The following is a 27,625-nucleotide window of genomic DNA, read 5'->3' on the forward strand; positions in this document are numbered from 1 at the left end:
TATGAATGACAATCTTTAAACTGAAGAACTCTGTCCAAGATTCTAGAAAATGTTAGAGACTATAGATAATAATAGTAGTAGTAGTAATAATAATAATAATAATAATAATAATAATAATAATAATAATAATACGGGGTGGCGCAGCAGGTAGAGTGCTGTACTGCAGGCCACTGAAGCTGACTGTAGATCTGAAGGTCAGCGGTTCAAATCTCATCACCGGCTCAAGGTTGACTCAGCCTTCCATCCTTCCGAGGTGGGTAAAATGAGGATCCGGATTGTGGGGGCAATAGCCTAGCTCTGTTAAAAAATGCTATTGCTAACATGTTGTAAGCCGCCCTGAGTCTAAGGAGAAGGGCGGCATAAAAATCGAATAAATAAATTAATAATAATAATAATAATAATAATAATAATAAGAAGAAGAAAAAAAAGAAAAAAAAAGAACAAGAAGAACAACAACAACAACAGAGTTGGAAAGTACCTTGGAGGTCTTCTAGTCCAATCCCTTGCTTGGGCAGGAGACCGTACACTACTTCAGACAAATGATTATCCAACATCTTCTTAAAAACTTCCAGTGTTGAAGCATTCACAACTTCTGGAGGCCAAACGTTCCACTGATCAATTGTTTTGTCAGGAATTTTCTCCTTAGTTCTAAGTTGCTTCTCTCCTTGATTAGTTTTCACGTGTTGCTTCTTGTCCTACCTTCAGGTGCTTTGGAGAATAGCTTGACTCCCTCTTCTTTGTGGCAACCCCTGAGATATTGGAACATAGTTATCATGTCTCCCCTAGTCCTTCTTTTCATTAAACTAGACATACCCAGTTCCTGCAACCATTCCTCATATGTTTCAACCTCCAGTCTCCTAATCACCTTTGTTGCTCTTCTCTGCACTCTTTCTAGAGTCTCAACATCCTTTTTACATAGCGGTGACCTAAACTGAATGCAGTATTCCAACTGTGGCCTTACCAAGGCATTTTAAAGTGGTATTAACACTTCACATGATCTTGATTCTATCCCTCTGTTTATGCAGCCTGTGTTGGCTTTTTTGGCAGCTGCTGCACACTTCTGGTTCATTTTTAAATGGTTGTCCACTAGGACTCTAAGATCCCTCTCACAGTTACTACTGTTGAGCAAGGTACCAAATATACTGTTTTTCTTGCTGAAGTGTAGAACCTTACTTTTTTCACCATTGAATTCCATTTTATTTGATACTGCCCACGTTTGTCAAGATCCTTTTGTATCTATCTTCTGGAGAGTTGGCTATTCCTGCCAGTTTGTTTTCATCTGTTTTTGGCAAACCTCTGTTGGCTTTTGGTTATTGTTTTGTTTGCTTCTAGGTGTTCATTGATTCGTTGTTTGATTATCTTTTCCAGAAATTTCCCTGGTATTGAGGCTAGGCTGATAGGTCTGTAGTTTCCTGGATCTGTCCCCCCCCCCCTTTTTTTTTTTTTTTGAAGATGGGAACTACATCAGTTCTTTTCCAGTCCTCTGGTGGTTCCCTGGTCCTCAGAACTTTGGGGTGTTTTCCATTTGGTCCTGGTGATTTGAACTTGTCTAGGATTGACAGGTGTTCCCTTACCATTTTAAGACAAGAGGCTATAGTTTATATATCTTATTTATCTTATTTATATATCTTATTTTGAAAGATCCCATTAGACACTCAACTGTCCTTTAGAGAGAAAAATATCAATTTTTCCAATCATAAGATGTGAGAAACTATCATAAAACACAATATAGGGTTCTTCCTTATATTTATATAAAATTTTATTTAGACAGGGTTCCAAATATCCAACTACCCTACTAATCTTTATCCTTTTGGTATAGACTTTTGATTTCTATATCATAGCAAGAAATAGGATAAATAATTAAGTAATTAAATAAATACATATATATTTAAAACAAATGTATTAATGAATAGATTCATAGATAATCAAAGCATACACAATCTATTTTATAGGAAAGTGTAATTAATTATTGAGATGATACTATACTAAGGCTTCCTGTTGGAAAATAATAAATGGTTTTATGTAACATTTGCAATTGCAATTGTGTACATGATGCAGTAATTTGTTTTTTAAAATTATTTTTTTTAATTTAATTTGTATGCCACCCATCTCACTCTGCAAAATGACTGGGTGGCTTGTTTAAATTACACCATTTAACCAAGCGTAATAGCAAATGCTATGATCGAAATTAGATTCTAAAACCCTATTTTTTAAAAGGATTCTCATTTATACATTAGAAAATACAGCAATCCTAATAAATTTATAGTCTTTTTTAAGAATTAAAATTATTTAATTCTTACAATTACAATGTACAGTATATAAAGTTTGGTTTAAAATCTTTCGAATTATTGAAATAGAAGTACTTTCTTTATTAATACAATATTAGGAAATTAATTTACAGAGTGTTAATACACTTTAAAGTATTTTGTGCAATCTGATTCATAAAACAGTAGTTGAAAATAGTCTAAATATCAATATTATGAATAATCCTAAGCAGTTTTATTGTAGCCAAGTATACCTTTTAATTTTATGCAAATGAATTCACACATAGGCCTTTTCACAATAATTTAACATTTTCCTATTTTTATATTATATTTATAATAAATAAAATAATTGGATTTCCATGAACTTAGTTTTTATAAAGAGATTCCTAAAGATAGATGCCTAATTAGTTAATTATTTTATTATTATTAATATTTGAAAGGAAGAACACCATATAGTCCATTGATCATTATCCAGAATCTTTAATATTGTTTGTCCTTAACGCAATGATTTTTGATATTTGCTTTGAAAAATACACAAAGAAATGTACTGTGTGAACAGTTCCAGTTACAGTATTAGCAAATCTGACTTTTTTTTTTAGAATACATACTTTGGCTTGTCTTTCCATTGATACTTTCAATTTGTATTTTAAAACCATATGTAAATACATTTTGTTGAATATATAGTATACATTTCTTAAAGGCACTCAATTCTGGTTTTCAACAATTTTGTGACTTATCTTGGCTATGTTCTAAGCTTTTCTTTACATTGTCTCTAGGTTCTGTTTCTACTTTACAGAGATCAATTGTATCTGGTAAAACCATGCAAATATCTTGAAGAATCTTGGCTACAGTTCAGCACATTATTTTATGAACAGATTCCATTGGCCAAGCAAGTGAACTGATTAACCGCATGTCTCTCCAGCAGATACCAAGCAACAGGGATTCATAACACTCTCCACATGCATCATTATATTCCAAGATGATCTGATAGCATTTGGCATTCCTGTCTAATGCAGGACATATGGTGCTTTAGATTACTGATTACTAGAAGGCTGTGATGGAATAAATGTTCAGCTTGCTAATGTAAAAAAAGTCGGGAAAGGCTGGAGAGATTCTGTAAAAATTGTCTTTTATTCTCTGATACCTCTTTTCAATATTCTTTTCTCCCCATGTCCAGTTTATCGTGGTTTCTGGTCAATTTTCATGCTGCTTGGAGTTGTCACTGTGGTGGTTGCTAGTTTCTTCATCATCTGTGCTGCACCTTTTGGTAGTCACATCCTCTACAAAATAGGAGGAGGTTTTTTCATTGCTGCTGGTAAGTTTCATGTGCTGTCCAAAGTTAGGTATCCCAAAGCAACATTCCTTATCCTAAAATTGTAGGCTGTATGGTTGAAACCATAGATGCGACGCTAGCATTTGGGGAAGGTTTTGCGTGCTAAGCATAAAACACCTTGGATTTCATGGGGGATGTTTCCTTGAAAAAGCCTCATTGAAAGAAGGGATAACATTTTTAAAAAATTATGTGTATATGTATATGTATATTATATATCCTAAACATTCTATGTATCACAGAATCCTTCTTCACAATACCAGCAAAGTCCTCCTGGCTTTTTATAACATGCCATATTCAAAATATATCCAGAAGATAATCTAAACTTCAAATATTTTGTGGGATAGTATCTAATAATGCCTTCTTGTTTATATAGAATATAAAATAGAATAGAATAGAATAATTGGCCAAGTGTGATTAGATACACATGGAATTTGTCTTATATATATATATAATAAGGGAGTAATCCGTTTGGCTTGAGTATTCTTGAGATTGTTGTAGTCCCTTCAAGAAAAGGTACCGTAAGTTATTTTCAAGCCCCTGGAAAGATAATAGAAAACTTAGTTTGAACCTAATTCTCTCCTTCGAGATCAACCCTCAAACTTTGTCTCCCTCTCCTGACAGACCAAGAAAATAAGAACCTCTATTTCTTGTCATTTTTGTTTCTTTCAGAAAGTACTCATCAGGTGTTTCTATAGAATACATACATACTTGCTTAGAACTCAGATTTGACATCTATATACACATATATTTTCTTTCCCTTATTCCATTCTGTTGGATTGAGCATAGCTCTGTGTAAACATTTCTGTTTCTGCATACAGTGGTACCTCTACTTATGAACTTAATTTGTTCTGTGACCAGGTTCTTAAGTAGAAAAGTTTGTAAGAAGAAGCAATTTTTCCCATAGGAATCAATGTAAAGCAAATAATGCATGTGATTGGGGAAACCATAGGGAGGGTAGAGGCCTTGTTTCCTCTCAGGAGATTCCTAGAGAGGCCCCATGGAGGCTTCTCCCTGCCTTTTCCAGTTATAGTTTCGGAAGCTCAGGTTTGAAGTAGAGAAGAGGCAAAAAAATCTTGAACACCCAGTTCTTATCTAGAAAAGTTCATAAGTAGAGGCGTTCTTAGGTAGAGGTACCACTGTATGTCCTTTTTATTTTATTATCTACTTACTCCTCTGATTCAGTCCCCATTTCTATCACAAATTCAGGGTCTTGAACAATTAACTTTAGCCTTGTTAAACCATTTGTGACTGAATAGCCAGATTACTCTACATTATGAATACAATTCTTCCCCAATTGCTCCATTTACATTCCAAACAGCATTCTGGTCAATTCTATACCATCCTGTTTCAGAACACGGACATGTTGTTGGATTTATATTCCAACTGTCTCCTTAAAGCAGCGTTTCCCAACCGGTGGAGACACAGCCAGGTTTGCCGCCAAGCTCCTAGGGAAAAAGGAGAGCTTAAGGAGAGCCCTGCCCAGCTGGAGATTCCCTGGCAGCACCAGGTAGAAGCCGGCAATGCAGCACCCTTTTCCAGTGCCGCGCAAGGAGCTGGGCGTTGGAGTTTGGGGTGGGGAGCGATGAAAGTGCGGAGGCCGGCGCCGCGGCTGCCCCCACCCCCCAGTGCCTCTGTTCCCCTCACGCCCCTGGCTTCTCGCCACTGACGCCCGCCCGCCCACCCTCCCGCTCGATCTGCCCCTTTCTCCAGCTCCTCTGGCGAGCGCTCGGAGAAAACCTCACAGCGGAGGTCGGAGAAGGTTCTTTGGAACATCGGGGGTGCGTGCGCGCGCGAGTGCCCTATCCCCCAGCCAGTCTACCCGGAAAAGCTTTGCCGGCCTCCGCAGAGAAGGAAGAGAGAGAACAAGAGAGAGAAAGAAAGGAAGAGAGAGAAAGAGATAGCAAGAGAGACAGAATGAGAGAGAGAGAGAAAGAGAAAGAAAGAAAGAAAGAGACAGCAAGAGGGGGGAAGGAGGGAGAGAGAAAGAGCAAAAGAGAGAGGAAGGAAGAGAGAAAGAAAGAGATAGCAAGAGAGACAGAATGAGAGAGAGAAAGAAAGGAAAGAAAGAAAGACAGCAAGAGGGGGGAAGGAGGGAGAGAGAAAGAGCAAAAGAGAGAGGAAGGAAGGAGAAAGAAAGGGATGGAGAGAGAGAGAAAGAGGGAGGGAGGAGAAGGAGGGAGGGAGAGAGAAATAGAGTGAAAGGGAGAAAGAGATATTTTTTTTGTCCAAACTTTTTGCGCCCCCCCCCCCCTCAATGTTCCCCAGGATTTTGAAAATGTGAATAATGTGCCGCGGCTCAAAAAGGTTGGGAAACACTGCCTTAAAGGAATAATCAAGTAACCTTAGCACAAGTTTAATTCATCTTCTTACCATTTTACTTTCCCACAAATTATATGGAAGTAATATGCTAGTGTTTGGAGGATTTCAATCTATCCTGGCTTTCTTCTCACTTATTAATTTCAAAATATAGTAAAACACATTATATATTTGAAATTATATACATTCAGAGTAAGCTATTCAAAGTACATGAGTCTCTGTAAGCATTTCATGGCCCGATCAAGAAATTAAACCATGCACAGGAGAATTTTAATTCAAAAGAGATTATTATTATTTATTATTATTATTATTATTTATTCGATTTGTATGCCGCCCCTCTCCGAAAGACTCGGGGCGGCTCACAACATGTAACAACAAATCATAAATAATCCAACAATTTTTAAAAAGTTTAAAGATGTAAAAGACCCCATATACTACCAGACATACACACACGCATACCATATATAAATTAAACATGCCCCAGGGGGAGATGTTTCAATTCCCCCATGCCTGACGACAAAGGTGGGTTTTAAGGAGTTTACGGAAGGCAGGAAGAGTAGGGGCAATCCTAATCTCCGGGGGGGAGTTGGTTCCAGAGGGCCGTGCCGCCACAGAGAAGGCTTTTCCCCGTGGGGCCCGCCAACCGACATTGTTTAGTTGACGGGACCCGGAGAAGGCCCACTCTGTGGGACCTAATCGGTCGCTGGGATTCGTGCGGCAGTAGGCGGTCTCGGAGATATTCTGGTCCAGTGCCATGAAGGGCTTTAAAGGTCATAACCAACACTTTGAATTGTGACCCGGAAATTGATCGGCAGCCAATGCAGACTGCGGAGTGATGGAGAAACATGGGGCATACCTAGGTAAGCCCATGACTGCTCTCGCAGCTGCATTCTGCACGATCTGAAGTTTCCAAACACTTTTCAAGGATGTTGCTGATGAACTGACGATGTTGTATAATAGGTGTATTTAGAACAATCCTATGTGTATCTGCTCAGATATACAGTAAATCCTGTTACTGCAGTGATGGAGTTTTATTTCTAACCATCCAGTTTTTTCAACTCTGCAAGAAAATAACCCCTATCTTTTTTTCTTGGCTTTTGCTCCTTATGTTCCTTCATATCACTTCATGGTTTTTCGGAGGCTCGAAGTACTATTACCTTATTTAAAAATATTGCATTTGAAACACATAATTTTATGTACCTCAGTTAAGACATGAAGGTACAGATCATGGAATGTGTGATTTAGAAGCCTGTCTAATAGATGGATGTTTTCTAAACTCTCCTCTTTTCTATATTCATTCAGAGGTTAAACAAGAAGGAAAAAGAAACTCTTTTACCAGAAGTCTTTATTTTATTATTTTAAACCAACAATCAAGCATGCAAGGAAATAATGGGAGGAGGGATGATGTTTAATTTTCACAACCCGCATAATTTATCTTGTTTTGAATTGCTCTCACTTCATATATTTTCTCTGTTGCAAGTACGAGAAAGGCTGATATGCATATTGTCTACTAGCAGAACATGCAGATCAGCTACCCTTTCAGAGCCTCTGTATGACTTTGTCTTCTGCTCTTCAGGCTGACCCATGTCCTTAGAGTTTTATAGGATTTGATTGAAGCTTTGTGGAGTGCATGAACAGTCCTGGCAGCAGAACAGTTTGTTCTTATGAGATCAGAAGGGGTCCATATACAGCCTGCCAACAAAGCAAACAGAAAAACTGGAATGATTTTTTTAATAAGGATTTTCAAATCTTCTTGGTGTTAGTGGAACTGTAGAGGAGCCTGTCACTTTAAACAGCACCTGTTGATCACAACTCTGTTTCTTCATTCTTCCTTCCCTTGTGTCTTATGGAAATTTTGTACCATAAACAACCCTGCATTGTTGCTATGGGAAAAAGCATTGCTATATGAGAAGATCAGGAATTTGTTGAAGCATACAAAGATTTCTCTTTACTCATTTATTTACCTTTAGAGAAGCAGAAATATATTCGAATGGAAATTTCTGTTAACCCCTGCTTCTCTTCTCTATGCTACTATAAACCTTGTGGATAAAATATGGGTGCTCCTGAAAAGTAAAACATCAAAATGAATTATGGTGAGGGAGAGACATAAAGAGATGAATCCTTATTTATCCAAATGTCTCTTGAACTCATTGTTTGTTTTATGAAGTAATGAGTTCCATCTTTTTGTGATTCATTACATCTTTAAGACATTTTTACTAATGAACAGGAAATTGCTCTCCAAGCAAAGGGTCTTAACAAGTTGGGACAGAGGAACTATGTAGCAGTTTCAAAAGTTTCTAAAAACCCATGCTTTAAAAAAAAATAGTCATAGTCACTGGGCTTGAATGGCAATGTGACAATAATAATAATAAAAGAACATTTTCCTCCCAAATCAATGTCATTTGTCCCAATAATCTTGGTAATAAACCAATGGTACAATTAAGCATTCGTTATGTTCAGATATAATGCAGGTTTTGAAGGAATAAGTCATCTAAATCAGTGTTTCCCAACCTTGGCCACTTGAAGATATTTGGACTTCAACTCCCAGAATTCCCCAGCCAGCAGATGCTGGCTGGGGAATTCTGGGAGTTGAAGTCCAAATATCTTCAAGTGGCCAAGGTTGGGAAACACTGATTTAAATAATGAATGTTTAAGGAAAGGATTGCAGCCTCTGGTCCTCCATAAGTTTTTGGTAACTTGTCCTCAACCTCAACCAAGGCCCAAGATTGATGGGCCAAATTTTCTTTTCTATTGAATAGATAGATGTCACAAATTTATATGCTGACCTTTTAAAATGATGCTGAGTAATATATAGTATCAATATAAATTTAGAACATTTCTACCTATGTAACTAAAATGTAAGTTTAACAATAAATATTTTCTTTAGATGTTATTATATCCATTCATGAAAAATTCCCAGTAGAGAAGAAGACAAGAATATTTATTTATTATTTATTTATTTTTACTTTTTTATGCTGCCCTTCTCCTTAGACTCAGGGCGGCTTACAACATGTTAGCAATAGCACTTTTTAACAGAGCCAGCCCCAACAATCCGGCGATGAGATTTGAACTGCTGACCTGCCGATCTAGCAGTCAGCTTTAGTGGCCTGCAGTACTGCACTCTACCCGCTGCGCCACCTTGGCTCATAGAAGCAGACTTGGATTCTAGTTGAGTAATAAGCTTGCTGAGGGACTTTGGGCCAGTTTTTTTCTTTCAGCCTATCCTTCCTTGCAAATTAGTTGTAGGAAAAATGAGTGTGATGAATGATGCCTTGACATTCTGAAGGATAAAAATCCAACAATATATTCTGAAAATTGTGACTTCCATAGATTTATAGGTTTGGAGAATCTTTTTAAATGTTTTTCTAAATTTTCTAGATATTTCTGAGCTCCCGTATGACAATTTTGCCATAAATATTTAATAAAACTTTCTTTCTTCTCCATCTGTTAGGCATCCTATTCTCTCTGGTGGTTGTACTGTATGTTATCTGGGTCCAAGCTGTGGCTGATCTCAAAAACTATGAAGCTCAGAAGCAAATTGACTGTTCAAGTTATTCCATCTATGTACGTTATGGCTGGTCTTTTATGCTGGCTCCAATTGGAATATTTTTTGCTATGTTTTCTGGCATGTTGTTCCTCCTGGTAGGACGTACGATTTATCTGCATTCTGATTAGTTGGTTAGCAGGTGCCTGAACTATTAGTGTGTAGTGAAGCTGTGCTAAAAAGGTTTTTTATACAATGTTATCCCTACTACCATAGAATGCTCATGGCATCATTGAAGATTGACTTAAATGAATAATGTAATTTCATATTATCTACTCGGTAATGCTGGAAGTGTGACCTAAGGTTCAGTGAAGATTGTTTCCCAGAAATGCACACATGATTGTAGCCATTGTTTACATGTTCTTGCCATGGAGGACATGAAAATCCTTTCAGAAGTAGGATCCTTTCATAGTTCTTCAAATCATGTTACATGTATTAACACACAAAGAAATATATAAAATAATTAACATAAGAATTAGGCGCTGGCTGCAGGACAATTCAACAATTCATTATTGACATTAACAATTTAATGAAGGAATATTTACAATGAATCTAGGTCTTCTTTACTTTCCTGCCCAAATATTTGCTACTGGAAATAAGGAAAAGGTTGTGAGGTCACCCTTATAAATTAATCTACAATGAATTTTATATTCTGTTTTTAGAAAGATTCCAAATTTGATGTCTTTAGCAATAACACTTTAATGTTATCTAATAATATAATAATGCTGATTTCCAGAAACATATTGTTATTCAATATAGATCTAAACTTTCCCTATCATCAATATTTTTTCCAGTGTAAGGATCTGGAAAAAAGATCCTTTTTTCGATAAACAATAAGATCCAATCATTAATTCACCTTGTAGTCAAATTATAGGCACAAAGAATGCAAAATTATATGGTTAAGTCTAGATACAAATATCCATATTGCTCCTGAAAGAAGGGACAGAAGTCATATGAGAAGCAGTTTGGACTGTGCATAGTCTTCATTATAACATTGTTTGAATTGGTCCTACAACCTTACTGAACAAACAAGTATTCCATGCAATGCTTACTGTATTTGTTTTTGTTTCAGTTCTCAGTTTTACTATGAGCAAGCAGTTTGGTTCTTAAAAATAATTATCCATGTAATGCTTTAGCCAATGTGTTAGAGAAAAAATGAGATAGCAGAAGATCACTTTGATACTGTTTAATATAGATGCAATAAATCCACGTGGTCCAAATCATAAACAACTCATCCAAAGGAACTATGAAAGACAATGGGTGAAAGTTATCTAACTCAGCCCCTAGCAAACAGCAACTGTTGTTTACCTGGGCATCAAAACAATGCATGATACAATGACAATTATTATTTCACATTTACATCATGTTTTGGTGTCCAGAGAAGGTTATAATTTGATCCATTTTTATCATATTGTTTAAACTATTGTCCACCAATCACCTTTTCATAGTCCACCTTATTCTCTTACAACATGCATAGAAAGTAAGAAAGACCTATGATGGGTATGTAGAAAGGGTGATAATGTGGAATGGAAAATAATGATATAAAAACTCATATATTACCACTTTATCACACACTTCCCATGTTGAAGAAGCAAGAGCTCCATTCTTAGATAGACCACAGTTGATTCCAATCAACTTGGTTTCTGTCCCATATTAATAAAAGCTATTGGCAATCTGCAACCCAAGCAGGAGATGTCCTTTTTCTTCTGGCTCAGGATGATAGGCTTTCCCCATAATGCCTTAATACACTGTAAGACTAAAGTATTATGGGTAATGTAAAGGAGGCATGGAGACCTGCTCCATGTATTGCTATCATCACCAGAGAATGCATGTCAAGATTCAGTTAGATAAGGAAGGACAGAGAGCAGGCATTAGAAATTTTACTTATAATGTTCAAGCCTGGAGCCAGTTCTACATTTCTCAAGTCTACTTTTGCTCCTTCTATTTGTTATCACTTTGCAATCATTCACTGTTTAAAATTAATACCATGCTTTCTCTGGAAAACTTTTTCTACCCTCTATTTTTGGTAATAGCAAGAAAGTATGTCTATTAACAGTCTGTTTATGTCTGTTTCGCTATAATATAATCCTCCCTATTGATTTACCCCCTTCTCCTGTTACCACAGTGTTCAGGACAGAATTAAAGCCCACATGATTATGTTCCAATAAATACTAAAAGTGTCCATTTTTATGAAACCTCTGTCTTTACCTTTCCAAAGTCTTCTCTGTTGTCTGAATACTCTACACAACCTGTATAGGAGGTTATATACCTGTATGCCTTGGAATATGACAACATAGAGACTGGCTAGTTGTGGCATCATCTGTTCACCAGGAGAAAGTGATTAGCAATTGAAAGTATGCCAAATCTGCTTCTTGCAAATAGGAGCAGATTTCAAAGATAAAATTCTTATCTCATCATTTGCGGCAACATGATAATTGGATTTCTTTAGAAAAATACATATATATGTATTTGACATATGTTTTCTATGAAAAAAAAATTGCTGTATATGTTCCCTTTTTAAAAAAATAAATGTTAATGAGGAAAATATTTGTATAAAGGAAGGGTTTTCTTTTCTTCTTGCTCTCTGTTTCTCTCCAAACGATGGTGCTAAATTTCATTATATTAGCAAAATATAAAACTTGCTGTTTGCTTGAGTATGCATTTTACTGATCCGGTTGTTATACATTTATTATACCTATAGATATCAGATTTGCTTAAATGACTAGACCAGTGATGGGGACCTTTTTTTCCTTGGGTTCTGAAAAAGCGTGGGTATGCGCTATTGTGCATGCATGAGTGCCCACAACCTTGGGAATGCCTTGGGAGTGCGAAAACAGCTTCTTCCGCCCCCTGGCCTGTTTCCCAACTTCTGGTGGGCCCAGTAGGCCTGTTTCCCAACTTCTGGTGGGCCCAGTAGGCTCGTGTTTTGCCCTCCCTAGGCTCCAAAGGCTTCCCTGGAGCCAGGAGATGGTTAAAACTCCCTCCCTCATCCCCCTGCAGGTTCTCTGGAAGCCAAAAAATGCCCTCCCAGAGCATCTGTTTGAACCAAAAATCAGTGACCAGCACACATATACACGTTGGAGCTAATCTAGGGTAACAACTTGCATGCCAGCAGATATGGCTTCGCGTGCCACCTATGGCATCCGTGCCATAGGTTCACCATCACTGTTCTAGACTATTTCCCATTCAACTATGGAAAGAGCCAATCTTTTTTATCTGAATATTTTTTAGATCCATTTGTCTTCAGATCATGGTATTCTGACTCATTCAATAAATTTGATGGAAGTGATCTTATTTAGACATCTTCCTACCATTCCTTCAACCTTCTGATTTGTTTGCTCTCTTTAGGATTTTTTGTGAATATTTAATTTATTCCCTAGCTGCTGATAAATTTTTTTCACTAACATTTTTATAGACTTCTTGTAAAAGCATGTCTGGCTCAGGAATTCTGGGAGTTGAAGTCCACAAGTCATAAAGGTACCATCATTCTCCATCTGTGGTCTGTGGCAACACTCCCACCCCATATCCAGCTGGTTGACAGCTGAATATAATGAACATAACCGCTGAGGTCCCTAGACTGAATTGAAAGACCCAATAAAAAAGTGGTAATTCCTTCTATGATGCATTTTAAAGGTAGTTCCAGAAATGTATAATAATTTTGCAGGTTGAGGTTACATTACATATGGTAATGTAAAATATAAACAATAAAGCCTTAAAAAAGAAGCAAAAATCTTTTAAATGCATATTTTTAAAAGAATGCAAGAAATAGATAATATACTTACAAACTTAAATTTATTTATTTATTTATTTATTGATTCATTGATTCATTTATTTATTGGATTTGTATGCCGCCTCTCTCTGAGGAGTTGGGGTGTCTCCCAACATATCAAAACAATATACAATATACATATCTAAAAATCCAATAAATATAGCTAAAAAAATTTAAAAACTCTAATAATATTAAAATCATTCATTCCCATTCACACAGCAAGACATACTACACTCGTCAGCCAGGGGGCTAGGGTCAAATGGCCCCCAAGCCTGGCAGCACAGATTGGTCTTTAAACTTTTACAGAAGGCGAGGAGGGTGGGGACAGTGTGAATATGGGCAATGCAGTTAGAAAAGCAAATAATAAGCCATGCTACATGAGTAGATAGCCAATAAATCTGAAACATCATATGACAAATATATTCTAATTCATAATTAAAAGCTTATAATATGACAAGACAGTCCATGTCCATTTTCTAATCAAAACATGTCTTTGTGAAGCTTTAAATGTAAAGTGGATTGAAATTTTATTGCGTAATAACAGTAAAAAGAAGCTGTGTAGCGCCCACAGTAAAGCTGCGGAGTGGTGTTATAATTGTAGTTTTTCATTAAGAGTAAGCAATAATAATAATGACAGATAACTAGTTATAATGAATGTGAGCAAGATAAGTTACACTGCAGTGAAAAAAATCCCGTTTTTCTCTTTTGCTCCAGGCATTATCATTACTATTAATGTTACCGATTGCTCATTTTCAGGGGAAATTACATGCTTTTTTTGACAAGGCAGATCATTTTAAGAGTATAATAATAAGAATTATTTGGATATACAATACTTGTATTGGTACTAAGGACAACCTACTTAGGCAGTTAATTCCTGACTTACTCTACTTACGCTACCGCACGAATCCCAGCGACCGATAAGGTCCCACAGAGTTGGCCTTCTCCGGGTCCCGTCGACTAAACAATGTTGTCTGGCGGGCCCCAGGGGAAGAGCCTTCTCTGTGGTGGCCCCGGCCCTCTGGAATCAACTCCCCCCAGAGATTAAAACTGCCTCCACCCTCCTTGCCTTTTGTAAATTGCTCAAGACCCACCTATACCGCCAGGCATGGGGGAGTTGAGACACCTTTCCCCAAGGCTCTTTATATTTTATGTTTGGTAGGTATGTGTTGTTTGGTTTTAAATATTTATTTATTTATTTATTTATTGGATTTGTATGCCGCCCCTCTCCAGAGACTAGGGGCGGCTAACAGCAACAATAAAACAGTTTACAATAGTAATTTGGTATTGATGATTAAAAATCTATTAATATAAAAACCAAACATACATACATACATACCATGCATAGAATTGTAAAGGCCTAGGGGGAAAGAGGATCTGAATTCCTCCATGCCTGGCGGCAGAGGTGGGTTTTAAGTTCTTTTAATATTAGATTTGTTTACTATAATATTGTTTTTTATCATTGTTTTGAGCTGCCCCGAGTCTTCGGAGAGGGGTGGCATACAAATCTAATAAATTATCATCACCATCATCATCATCATCATTATTATTATTGGTGCCCACCTACACCCCACTGCTCTCAACATATATTTTCTTAAAGTCTCAGATTTTTTCTTCTGTTCCTGTAATAGATTTGTCTATCTAGTTCAGTATTGTTTATTCTAAGTGACAGCATGTTCCCAAAGCCTTATGCAAACAGGGAGTCATATCACCCAATCCTTTGAACTGAAAATGCTAAAGACAGAACCTGGAACTTACTGAGCTGAGGAGGAACCTACCACAAACACATAAGAAATCCATGCAGAAATGGAAATTTCAGTATTTATGAACATTGAAAAGGCACGAGAGAGTAACATGAAAAGATATCACGTATAGATGAAAGAAGGGAAAATCTTTTCCATTCATCACCTCTTTACTTCTGAATAGATCATTCATGCTGCAACATATTCATGTAGCTATTCCTCCATCGTATACTTGGCATCTATTTTAAGCTCAGCATTTGGCACCCCTGTTCCTGAGTTGTACCGGACTGATCTAAACAGAAATCATCTCACTGGTTCTTGTTCTCCAGAATTAAAGCTGACAGCATGATCCTTATGATCCTTCCTTTCTCAATATGTTATTACTTTTGTAACAATGTTTTGCTAGCACCACAAGGGAAATTCAGCACAGTTGTCAGTCAGATAGTGTGAATTATCAGACATGTTAGCTTTCCCTCTCACTTACATTTGCTTAAGAGCTTATAAGCTACAAAGACTGTTTTTTAAACGCTAAATTGAATCAAATGTCCTGTCAAGGATATTTGAGAAGGACTTACAGAATTTTTTCCAGTTTCCAAACACTCTATACTGAATTACTTTGATTTACATAATCAATATGTTTAGGGATCTTCAGTTTATTAATGATCGGGAGATGAGAATGAACATTACCTTTTAAGGTACATTACATTATATTAAGGAGCGTGCATAAGTGCACCTTTGTGCCTACCGTTCCTGTCCTAATGTCTTTTTTATCTTTTCTATCTCTACTTTATACTTATATTATGTTAAACATACTACAATACAATACTGTATTTGTATGACAAATAAAATAAATAAATAAATAAATAAATAAATAAAATAAAAATATGAAGCCAGCTTCATAATGCTATGCAACATACCGTGTTTCCCCAAAAATAAGACACTGTCTTATATTAATTTTTGCTCCAAAAGTTGTGCTATGTCTTATTTTCGGGGGGTGCCTTATATTTCTCAAATAAGACAAATTCACAGGCAGAAAAGCTGACACCCCCAAAGAAAGTGTACCGTACGGTACACTGATTACAGTACGGTACCTGTCAGTATGGCACCCACACACACAAACGACGGCACTTATATGGTACAACAGTATACTCCTACTATTGCAGCTTCCGGCCACCAGAGGAACTACAGTCTATGCACTGTAGCCGAGACTGTAATGGCGGTGAGACAGCAGCAGACTATGTCTGCTGTACTGGATGGTACAAAGTGATGGAAGGGGCCAGTAGGGGCCGCCACATTATTACGGTACCGCTATGAACAGCTTTGAATGGTACCGTATGTTTTTCCACCGTACCGTATGTAAACTTGACTACGCCTTATTTTCAGGGAGGGGGTGCCTTATATAAGCAAATTCAGCAAAACCTCTGACATGCCTTACTTTCGGGGTACATCTTATTTTCGGGGAAACAGGGTATGTATGTATGTATGTATGTATGTATGTATGTATGTATGTACTTACATACATATGTATGTACGTATCAGTAGTGGGTTTTAAAACCCTTTACTACCAGTTCTTGTGTGCACTTGTTTCTACACATGCATATTTCTGTGTATGTGTAGAAACTTCTGTGCATGTGCAGAAGCATCCTAGGTGGATGAACAGAGCCTCTTGCCACTGGTAGTGGTTCTTTGAATTGGGCCAAATCGGGAGCAACCCACCGCTGGTATGTATATATGTATGTGTGTATGTGGGTATGTATGTAATATGTGTGTGTGTGTGTGTATATTTACATATTTTTGCTGACTCTTTGCTAATTACAATATGAACATGTAATATCTATCTATCTATCTATCTATCTATCTATCTATCTATCTATCTATCTATCTATCTATCTATCTCCCTGATGAAAACAAAAAGAGCAAGTAAGATAATGTTATGATTTACTAAATGAATTGAATGTCTAAAAAAATCAAACTGTTTTTTCTTTTTCGATAAAAACTGTTACTGAATCTAAAGAAAATTTACATAGTTTTGGAAGAATATAGATACTGATGCTGTACACGCCTTTATTTTAATATATAGGTTTCTTTTTTGGTTTTTTTGTATTTCTTATTTTTCTTATTGGATGTAAATGTTTTATGTATTCTATGTACCTTGTATTATATTTGTTAATAAAAATTTTCAAGGAAAAAAAATACATATTTTTGCTGACAAGTGAAAAGGAAGAGAGCCTAGTATAGATCTATTTTGAGCTTGTTATGCTCTCGTCAGCTAGACATACCCTTACTGAGAGGCAAAGGGAAAACAAGTTGCTTCCTCCCATAGGAGAAATGGCAACCCACTCCAATATCTTTGCCATGAAAACCGATGGACAGTAGCAAAAGACAAAAAGATACGATGCTGGAAGATGAGCCCATCGGGTCAGAAGTTGTCCAATATGCTATTGGGGAAAAGCAGAGGGCTAATACTAGTAGTGCCAGAAAGAGTGAAGTGACTGGGCAAAAGCTGAAAGGACGCTCAGCTGTGGATGTATATGGTGGTGCAAGGAAAGTCCAATGCTATAAAGATCTATTCTCCATAAGAACCTGGAATATAAGATCCATGAATCAAGGCAAGCTGGATGTGGTCAAACAGGAGATAACAAGACTGAAAATCAGCATCTTAAGAATCATCAAACTAAAATGGACGGGAATAGGTGAATTTAATTCAGATGATCATCAGATATACTATTGTGGGCAAGAATCTCTCAGAAGAAATGGAGTAACCTTCATAGTCAATAAAAAAATAGGGAAAGCAATACTCGGATACATTCCCCCAAATGACAGAATGATAATATAGATAAAGCACGAAGCTTATACAATACAGATAAAGCACACAGCTTCTACAAGCCCAGAGCTTAGACACGACTCCCCCGTCTCAGGCAAAAGTAAAAGTAACAAGGAAGTGACTGGGCAGAATCATGAGTTTTTATAGCTTCAATGATGACATAGCCTTGAACATTAACTCTGCAAGTAAATGTTAACTCTTTGAGTGCACATTAACCCTTTAAGTACAAGTTTGGTACAGTTTACAATATGCAGTTTATAATGGCAATCTCTAACACACATGTACCCTGTACTAACAAAATCCAAGGCAAACCATTCAATATCACAGTCATCCAAGTCTATGCTCCAACCATTGGTGCTGAAGATTGGAATGATAAAGTAGGAAGCCAAAAGATAATTGGAATAACAGGCAATTTTGGCATTGAAGTACAAAATGAAGCAGGGCTGATAGAATTTTGTCAAGAAAATACGATGGTCATAGCAAAACACAACCCAAGAGACAACTGTACACATGGACATCACCAGACGGTCAACACAGAAATCGGATTGACTGTGTCTGCAGCCAAAGATGGAGAAGCTCTATACAATCAGTAAAAACAAGGCCAGGAGATGACTGTGACTCAGATCATGAGCTTCTTGTTGCAAAATTTAGGCTTAAATTGAAGAAAAAAAGGGGAAACCATTCAGGTACGAGCTAAATCATATCCCTGATGAATATACAGTAAAGGTGACAAATAGATTTAAGAAATTAGTTCTGGTAGAGTACCTGAAGAATTATGGACGTAGGTTCACAACATTGTACAAGAGGTAGCAACTAAAACCATCCCAAAGAAAAAGAAATGTAAGTCGCCTGTCAGCAACTACTTCAGCTTCAACCACAACAACACAAGAGCACACAACAGATTTAAACTTAATATTAACCGCTCCAAACTTTACTGTAAAAAATATGACTTCAGTAACCGAGTTGTTGAAGCGTGGAACTCATTACCGGACTCCATAGTGTCATCCCCAAACCCCCAAACCCCCTTCGATTATCTATGGTTGATCTATCCAGCTTCCTAAGAGGTCAGTAAGGGGCGAGTACAAGTGCACTAGAGTGCCTTCCGTCCCCTGTCCTATTGCTCTCCTATACCTTTCTTCTATTCCTATATCTCTTCTTCTATTCTTTCATTGATATGTTCTATTACTATACCTTCTTTTCTATTATTTCTTAGATATATTTTACTATGAGTATCTCTTCTATAACCTTCATCGTGTATTTTACTATGTGTATATAGATATATACCCACTAAAACCCTATTGTGTATTGGACAAAATAAAGAAAGAAAGAAAGAAAGAAAGAAAGAAAGAAAAATGGCTGTCTGAGGAAGCTTTGCAAATAGCCAAAGAAAGAAGGGAAGAGAAAGGCAAGGGGAAAAAAAGAATTTAGTGCAGAATTCCAGAGAATAGCTAGAAGAGATAAATATACCTTCTTAAATGATCAGTGAAATGAAATAGAAGAAAACAATAGAATAGGGAGGACCAGGGATCTCTTCAAGAAAATTGGAGATATGAAGGGAACATTTCATGCAAAGATGGGCATCGTAAATGATCAAAATGGCAGGGACCTAACAGATTAAGAAGTGGTGGAAAAATTACATAGAAGAACTATACAAGAATGAACTTAATGTCCCTCATAACCATGATGGGATGGTCACTGACCGCAAACCAGACATCCTAGAACAGTGATGGCGAACCTATGGCACGGGTGCCACAGGTGGCACATGGTGACATATCTGCTGGCACATGAGCAGTTGCCCTAGCTCAGCTCCAACGTGCATGTGTGTGCTGGCCAGGCTCCAAAGGCTATGGAGGGGCATTTTTTGCTTCCATGGAGCCTTTGGGGGGGTCGGGGAGGGCATTTTTACCCTCCACCAGCTCCAAGGAAGCCTTTGGAGCCTGGGGAGGGTGAAACACGAGTCTACTGGGTCCACCAGAAGTTGGGAAACAGGCCATTTCTGGTCCACCATAGGGCCTCCAGGGGGTGGGGGAAGATGTTTTTGCCCTCCCCAGCCATTGAATTATGGGTGTGGGCACTCGTGTATGCACAATAGTGCATGCGCACACACTTCCGGCACCCAAGGAAAACAAGGTTCACCATCACTGTCCTAGAATGTGAAGTCAAATGGGCCTTAGGAAATCTGAGCAACAGCAAAGCTAGCGGAGGTGACAGTATTCCAGCTGAGCTATTCAAAATCTTAAAAGACAGTGCAGTAAAAGTGCTACTTTTAATTTGGAAAACTCAACAGTGGCCACAGGATTGGAAAGGGTTAGTTCACATTACAATTCCAAAGAAAGGCAATACCAAAGAATATTCAAACTATTGCATTATTGCACTCAGTTCACATGCTAGCAAACGTACGCTTAAAATCCTACAAGCTGTTCTGTCAGGCTCTCTGATAGGAGCCTCCCGAAAATTCAAGGATACAAATTTCAGACACACACACGTTAGAAAATTCAAAACAATGTTCTTTATCACAAAAGTCAAAATAAACTAAGCATTCTTTTTGTATTGCAAAGAGCACTCTTCCCAAAATAACCAGGTAGTCTGTACAATTTCCCTTAAGCAGTCATTAAGTACTTAGCCAGTAGCTGTGGAGAAACTTCACACCCCTTCTTCTTCCAACGAAGGGAGACACACACACACGCTGCTCTGCTTTGATTTCAATGGCGTGAAAAAGCAACAAAGTCCAGCACACAAGATTCCTGACGAAACTGCAACAGATATTCTTCCACAATGGCCAAACTCACATTCAGCTATTTATAGCAGCAGCCCTAATTACTGGAGCCCCACCCAAACACAGGTGGCCTTCCTTATTTCCTGTAATATGTTCTTACTTGGTCTCTCCTACGCATAATTCTGCGCTTGTGTGGGTCCAAAATGTCATCATCTGAAGCAATAGAAGATAAGGAAGATTGACTGCCTTGGCTATGTGCCAAGCCCTCCTCTGCCGAGTCACTCCCACCTTCTTCTTCGTCCGAGGAAACTAAACTCTGATCTGATTCTGTCGGCAATAACACAGGCTTGTGACATGTTTAATTTTCCCCTGCATCCACCTCCCCATTCCCTGTGGCAGGAACTGAGCCAAAGCCAACCACAACACAAGCTAGGCTACAGCAGTATATGGATCAAGAATTACCAGAAGTACAGGAAGGATTTCAAAGAGGCAGAGGAACTAGAGATCAAATTGCCAACATATACTGGATCATGGAGAAAACTAGAGTTCCAGTAAACATTTACTTCTGTTTCATTGAATATGCTAAAGATTTTGATTGTGTGGATCAAAACATATTGTGGCAAGTTCTGAAAGAATGGGAATACCATCTTATTTGTCTCTGGAGAAACCTATACAGCGGGTCAAGAAGCAACAGTGAGAACTGGACACAGAACCATTGATTGGTTCAAAATTGAGAGTCCGGCAAGGCTGTATACTGTCGTCCTTTTTATTTAAATTATATGCAGAGCACATCATGAGAAAAGCAGGGTTAAATGAATCAAAAGTTGGAATTAAGATTGCCAGGAATAATATCAACAACCTGAGATAGGCAGATGATACTACTCTAATGGCAGAAAATGAAGAGGAACTAAAGAGACTCTTTGAGGCAGGTGAAGAAGGAGAGTGTTTCAAGTTGGCTTGAAACTCAAAATTAAGAAAACTAAGATCCTGGCATCCGGACCTCTCAATTCCTGGCAAATAGATGGGGAAGAAAAGGAGGTAGTGACAGATTTTATTTTCCTGGGCTCCAAGATCACCACAGATGGAGACTGCAGCCAAGAAATTAAAAGACGCTTGTTCCTTGAGAGGAAAGCTATGACAAATCTAGACAGCATACTAAAAAGCAGAGACATCACTCTGCCAACAAAAGTGATTACAGTAAGACCTCACCTATCGCTGGTGTTACGTTCCAGACCCGGCCGCGATAGGTGAAATCCGCGATGGGGAATTTATCGACTGATAGTACTTATTTAAGTATTTATATTGTAATTGTTTGGTAAGTTTTCATTGTTTTAAGTGTTTATAAACCCTTCCCACACAGTATTTATTTTAGATACAGTATTTAAATACAGTATTTACAATTTTAGATATATATTTTTTTTTAAAAACCTGCCGATCGAGTTCCGCGGGCTGTTTAAATCTGCCGATCGACTTCCTCAGAAACCCGCGAACCAGCGAAGATCCGCAAATGATTTTTCTCATTAATATTTCTTGAAAACCCGCGATGAAGTGAAGCCGCAGTAGGTGAAGCGCGGTATAGTGAGGGACTACTGTATAGTCAAAGTTATAGTTTTCCCAGTTGCAATATATGACTGTGAAAGTTGGACCATAAGAAACGCTAAGTGCCAAAGAATTGAAGCCTTTGAACTATGGTGCTGGAGAAGAGTCCTTTGAGTCACTTGGACTGCAAGGTGATCAAACCAGTTGGTCCTAGAGGGGATTAACCCTGACTGCTCTTTAGAAGGCCATATCCTGAAGATGAAACTCAAATACTTTGGCCATGAAATGAGAAGGAAGGACTCACTGGAAAAGAGCCTAATGCTGGGAAAAACTGAGGGCAAAAGAAGAATGGAATGACCGAGAATGAGGTGGCTGAATGGACTCACAGAAGCAGTAGGCATGATGGAACGTTGTTCATTGGGTTGCGATGGGTCAGACACAACTTCACAATTGTTGTTAATCTGTACTACTACTACTACTACTACTACTACTACTACTACTACTGCACACACACACAGACAGACACACAGACTCCTTGGTCTCTTCAGCCTTGAAAGACGGTGTTTAAGGGGTGATTGATCAAAGTGTATAAAATCATGCATGGTATAGAAAAAGTGGATAGAGAAAAATTGTTTTCTCTATCACACAATACTAGGACAAGGGGGCACTCATTAAAGCTCATAGGTAAGAAAGCGAGGACAAATAAAGGGAAATATTTCTTCACCCAGAGGATCATTGGTTTATGGAATTCACTTCCAGAAGAGATTATGACAGCTGTTGGCCTTGATAGCTTTAAGGCAGGATTAGACAGATTCAGGGATGCCAAGTGTATCAGTGGTTATTGAAACAGATGTCCATGTGCCACCTCTATGTTGGTTGAGGTAGGCAGGATTCCCTTGAGTACCATTTGTTGGGGTCAAGGAAAAGGGAGGGTTTTGCCTTCTCTTTCTGCTCAAGATCCCCATGTACAATTGGTGGGCCACTGTTTGACACAGAATGCTGGACTCGATGGGCTTTGGCCTGATTCAGCATGGCTCTTCTTATGTTCTTACGTTCTTATGTTCAGACTCACACACAGAGTGTTATGGAGCCAGTTTCATATTGTATTTATATTCATAAACACACACAAATACACACCTCTCTATATTATACAGAGTCATTATTCTCCAAATATATAAAGCTAAAATACATATAAATCTCAGTCTGCCTTCCTTGGAATTAGAAGGTTGTGTTATGATGCATTTGGAAATTTTGTCCAAGGCTGACAGGGGCGTCAACATCAGGAAAAGCCATATTATACAAATTCATGGGCGATAGGCTCTTAGTGGCTATGCTCTATGACATTTGAATTAAATCTTGGATATTGGATATCACTGACTACCAGATGCTAAGGATTAAACAAAGGTTGACAGACACATTTCCATTGCATCAGTGGTTGCAACCACTCAACAAACCTTTTGAATTGGAACATTATATTAGATACTGTGATGTTACTATCTGTTCTAACTAGGAATATATTGATGTATATTTTTTACCCAACAGGCATGTTTTCCTGCATCAGTATATTAAATATTATACTTTAATAGCAATCACAAAATCTAACACTCTCCCTTAAAAAAAACACATAATAATGAAGTGACTCATTCTTCCCAATATTGTTTTTTCTATAATATTTCCATATTAGTTGCATGGAAACTCTCTTGAACCTGAATGTAAAACATATTCTAAATAAAGGAGCCATAAGTAGAAGTTAAAGGAAATTGTAATAAGGAATCAAGGGGATATGTTATAGTAATGTTAATTTTTGACATCAGTGTCTCATAGAATTTGCAGAAAGAAAAGGTTTTTTTTAATGACCCTGTTATCCCTTGCTTTGGGGTGGAGTTGGGGCCACTGGAGCTAAGTGATTACTGGCTGGATGCCCTTCCTGATGCCTAAATGGATTTCAAAACAGATATTTTGTCTTTGCCCCCTGATAGAGAAACATCCGGAACCGCCTTCTACTGCATGAATCCCAGCGGCTGATAAGGTCCCACAGAGTTGGCCTTCTCCGGGTCCTGTCGACCAAACAATGTCATTTGGCGGGCCCCAGGGGAAGAGCCTTCTCTGTGGTGGCCCCGGTCCTCTGGAACCAACTCCCCCCCGGAGATTAGAACTGCCCCCACCCTCCTTGTCTTTCGCAAGTTACTCAAGACCCACCTGTATCACCAGGCATGGGGGAACTAAGACATCTCCCCCAGGTTTTTTATATTTCATGTTTGGTGTGTTTTATATTTCATGTGCTATATGGCTTTTAATTGTTGGGGGTTTTATATATTTTTTATTATTAGATTTGTCCCATTATTACACTGTTTCTTATTACTGTTGTGAGTCACCCCGAATCTTCGGAGAGGGGCGGCATACAAATCTAATAAATTATTATTATTATTATTATTATTATTATTATTATTATTATTATTATTATTTGTCACTGCTTAGGATTGAACTCTCAACCTGCTGAGTAGGATGAACATCTTCACCTGTAGGCTACTGCACCACTCAGAAGATTTTATACACATAAATCTGTGTAAATCCTTATTGGATTTTGTGAATTCTGTCCATGTTGCTTTTGCTTCTTCCTTTTCCCTTCCAAATGCAGTATTTGATAGCAAAAATGTAATCCTGGGCATAGGTGCATTAAAAACAACCATAACAACAACCACAACAATAACAATAAATCCCTCCTCTTTGTATGTTCAGTCATCAGATTTAACAGGACCATTCATCTGTGCTGTAACATACTTTTTAGTGTCTGTCTTTGTCAGCCTTTGTCAACTTCACTGTTTGCATTTCTTCGGAAAACACCTGGCTTTATTTATTTTAATGTATTTAATAGTACTGAAAATATATATACAATAATTGAATTTTTGTGTCCTTGCTGTTATCTGAGCTTTGTTGTTCTAGCCTACAGGTGTGTGTCATTAACAGGTTAGGTAATGTCATCAATGCATGGGAAATGTTTGTTTGGAGAAAAATGAGCTCAAAAAACACTAAAAACCCAATAAAGATGGGATGCTTAGAATCAAATTTTAAAATAGCAAATACAGTGATACCTCGTCTTACAAACCCCTCTTCATACAAACTTTTCATGATCTGATCCCGGTGCTTAAGATAGTTTTGCCTCTTCTTCTGAACTATTTTCACCTTACAAACCCGAGCCACCGCTGCTGGGATGCCCTGCCTCCGGACTTCCGTTGCCAGCCGAAGCGCGGGGATTCTCTTGAGGGTCCCTTTCAGTTTTGCCAGCAATGCTTTGAATCCCAGCGAGGAGAGCCTCAGGGGAATCCCAGCGCTTTGGCTGGCAACAGAAGTCTGGAGGTGGGGTTTCCCAGCGAGGGGAGCCTCAGAGGAATCCCAGCGCTTTGGCTGGCAACAGAAGTCTGGAGGTGGGGTTTCCCAGCGAGGGGAGCCCCAAGGAAATCCCAGTGCTTCAGCTGCCAACGGAAGTCCGGAGGCGGGGATTCCCTGCCGCACAAGGCAAAAGGGGTGACTTTTGGGATTGGGTTACATGCATTATTTGCTTTTACATTGATTCCTATGGGGAAAATTGCTTTGTCTTACGAACTTTTCATCTTACGAACCTGGTCACGGAACGAATTAAGTTCGTAAGACGAGGTATCACTGTAGTATAATTTTAAATGTTAAAATTACTTGAAAAACATGTACAAAGAAATATAAGAAGTGTTAGAAACCTGGTAAAGGGCAGGCCTTATATCTTTTCTGCCTCTGGAGATGCTGTAGGTCCAGGAGAAATCCAAACAGCATTCTGAGATAAAATTCTTATTACTAATGGGCAGAATCACAATTTCATGAAGGACTACCAGTTGTAGAATAATTCCTTAATAACCGCTCTCTCTGATTAGAGTTTCACCAAGCTCTGTAATATTCAAGACCTCTTTTAAAATCACGATCAAATAATGTTTCCTTCCATTTCAGCCTGGCATTCGTCATAACTAAATCAGGACAACACATTTGTCATTCTGTCCATAAAATATGTGTTGATCATTGTAGTTTATTTTAAAATAAATTTTCATTTGACTTCCAAAATTATGTAGATGCTATTCCCATCTCCCACTTTGTTTTTCATCAGGAGTAGTCAGGCATTTGAGCAATGTCCTTTCCTATGCACCAGTGAATGTACTATCAAAAGGACACCAAACATTCTTTTCTAATCTAGGATTAACTGCACAGAAGAGCAAAAATAGCCAACATACCACCCTCTCCAATACGCTAAGGACAACTTAAAACATTCCAGCAGCAAAGCAGTTAACATGACAGGAACACTAAAGTAAAGTTAAACAAATTGAAATGACAGAAGTTGACAGAAACATTACCCAGAGAATCACGTAGTGTTATAGAAGATCATATATGAGAAGTTCCAACCTCAAAGCATATGAAGATGGAGTTATAGGGGTGGAAATCCAGAGTAGTAGCTTGAAAAGGAGGTGAGTCTTGCAGGTACAACAGGTCAGATATGATATTATGGAATTGTTTTCTGCCTAAAAATCAGATCAGTGTGCTCTCTCTCAGACTTCCTGATATACTACATTGCATGTTTCTATAAATGTGATCTTGCTGCGGAAATGTCTTGTGTTTGTTTATTCATTCATTCATTCATTCATTCATTCATTCATTTATTTATTGGATTTGTATGCCGCCCCTCTCCGTAGACTCAGGACGGCTAACAACAATTGTAAAACAACATGTAACAATCCAATTTAATAAAACAACTAAAAACCCTTATTATAAAAAAACCAAACATACACACAAACATACCATGCATAACTTGTAATGGCCTAGGGGAAGGAATATCTTAACTCCCCCATGCCTGGCGACAAAGGTGGGTCTTGAGTAATTTGCGAAAGACAAGGAGGGTGGTGGCCGTTCTAATCTCTGGGGGGGAGTTGATTCCAGAGGGCCGGGGCCGCCACAGAGAAGGCTCTTCCCCTGGGGCCCGCCAAACGACATTGTTTGGTCAACGGGACCCGGAGAAGGCCAACTATGTTTCTGGAATAACTCCTGGAATATCAGTTTGGGATTGTAGGCCAATCACTTCTGAAGGGTTAAAATATTGATTCCACAAAATTTGACAAAAGGGTCTGGCTAGAGGTATAAATTTTGCAATAAACATGGTTCTATTTTGTATATCCTGTTATTTTGTTACTGAATTGATACGCTACCCGTTTCTGTTAGCTTTCAACAATTAAAGGTAGCTTTCAACAATTAAAAATATAACACATGACCATCACTGCCTACCAGGAAAAAGAATAACAGCAGCCACTGGACATCTCTCAGCCAGAATTGTATTATGTTGAATACTCTGTTAAGCACAGCAAATGTTGTCACGAAGCCATTTTTCATCCAAGATGGATTTATTTCTCTGTATCAGACTTATTTCCTTGACCTATGAACTTCAAATAGAGCTATGTGACTAAAATATGATTATGGCTCCTGAAGAAGGTAGATCTGTACACGGGGTATTAATCATGCCCACGTAGGCATGCATTTCATGTGATGAAGGAACAGACCCCATCTGGGAGGA

At 38.0% G+C, this 27,625-nt stretch overlaps 2 protein-coding genes across 6 annotated transcripts in view; both read left to right on the forward strand.

Moving 5' to 3' along the window:
- TMEM182 (transmembrane protein 182) overlaps positions 1-12,002 on the forward strand; it is a 26,417-nt gene extending 14,415 nt beyond the window's left edge. For all 5 annotated transcript variants that reach the window (XM_070751061.1, XM_070751065.1, XM_070751062.1 and 2 more), the window contains 2 exons: positions 3,442-3,579; positions 9,365-12,002. In XM_070751061.1, coding sequence (XP_070607162.1) covers positions 3,442-3,579; positions 9,365-9,588 — 362 coding nt within the window. In that variant the 3' untranslated portion in view covers positions 9,589-12,002. The remainder of the gene's footprint in view (positions 1-3,441; positions 3,580-9,364) is intronic.
- Positions 1-27,625, forward strand: part of LOC139166873 (complement factor H-like) — a 1,233,958-nt gene that overhangs the window by 891,063 nt on the left and 315,270 nt on the right. The gene's annotated exons all lie outside the window — the stretch shown is intronic.

The sequence above is a fragment of the Erythrolamprus reginae genome, chromosome 4, assembly GCF_031021105.1.
Source record: "Erythrolamprus reginae isolate rEryReg1 chromosome 4, rEryReg1.hap1, whole genome shotgun sequence".
NCBI lineage: Eukaryota > Metazoa > Chordata > Lepidosauria > Squamata > Dipsadidae > Erythrolamprus > Erythrolamprus reginae.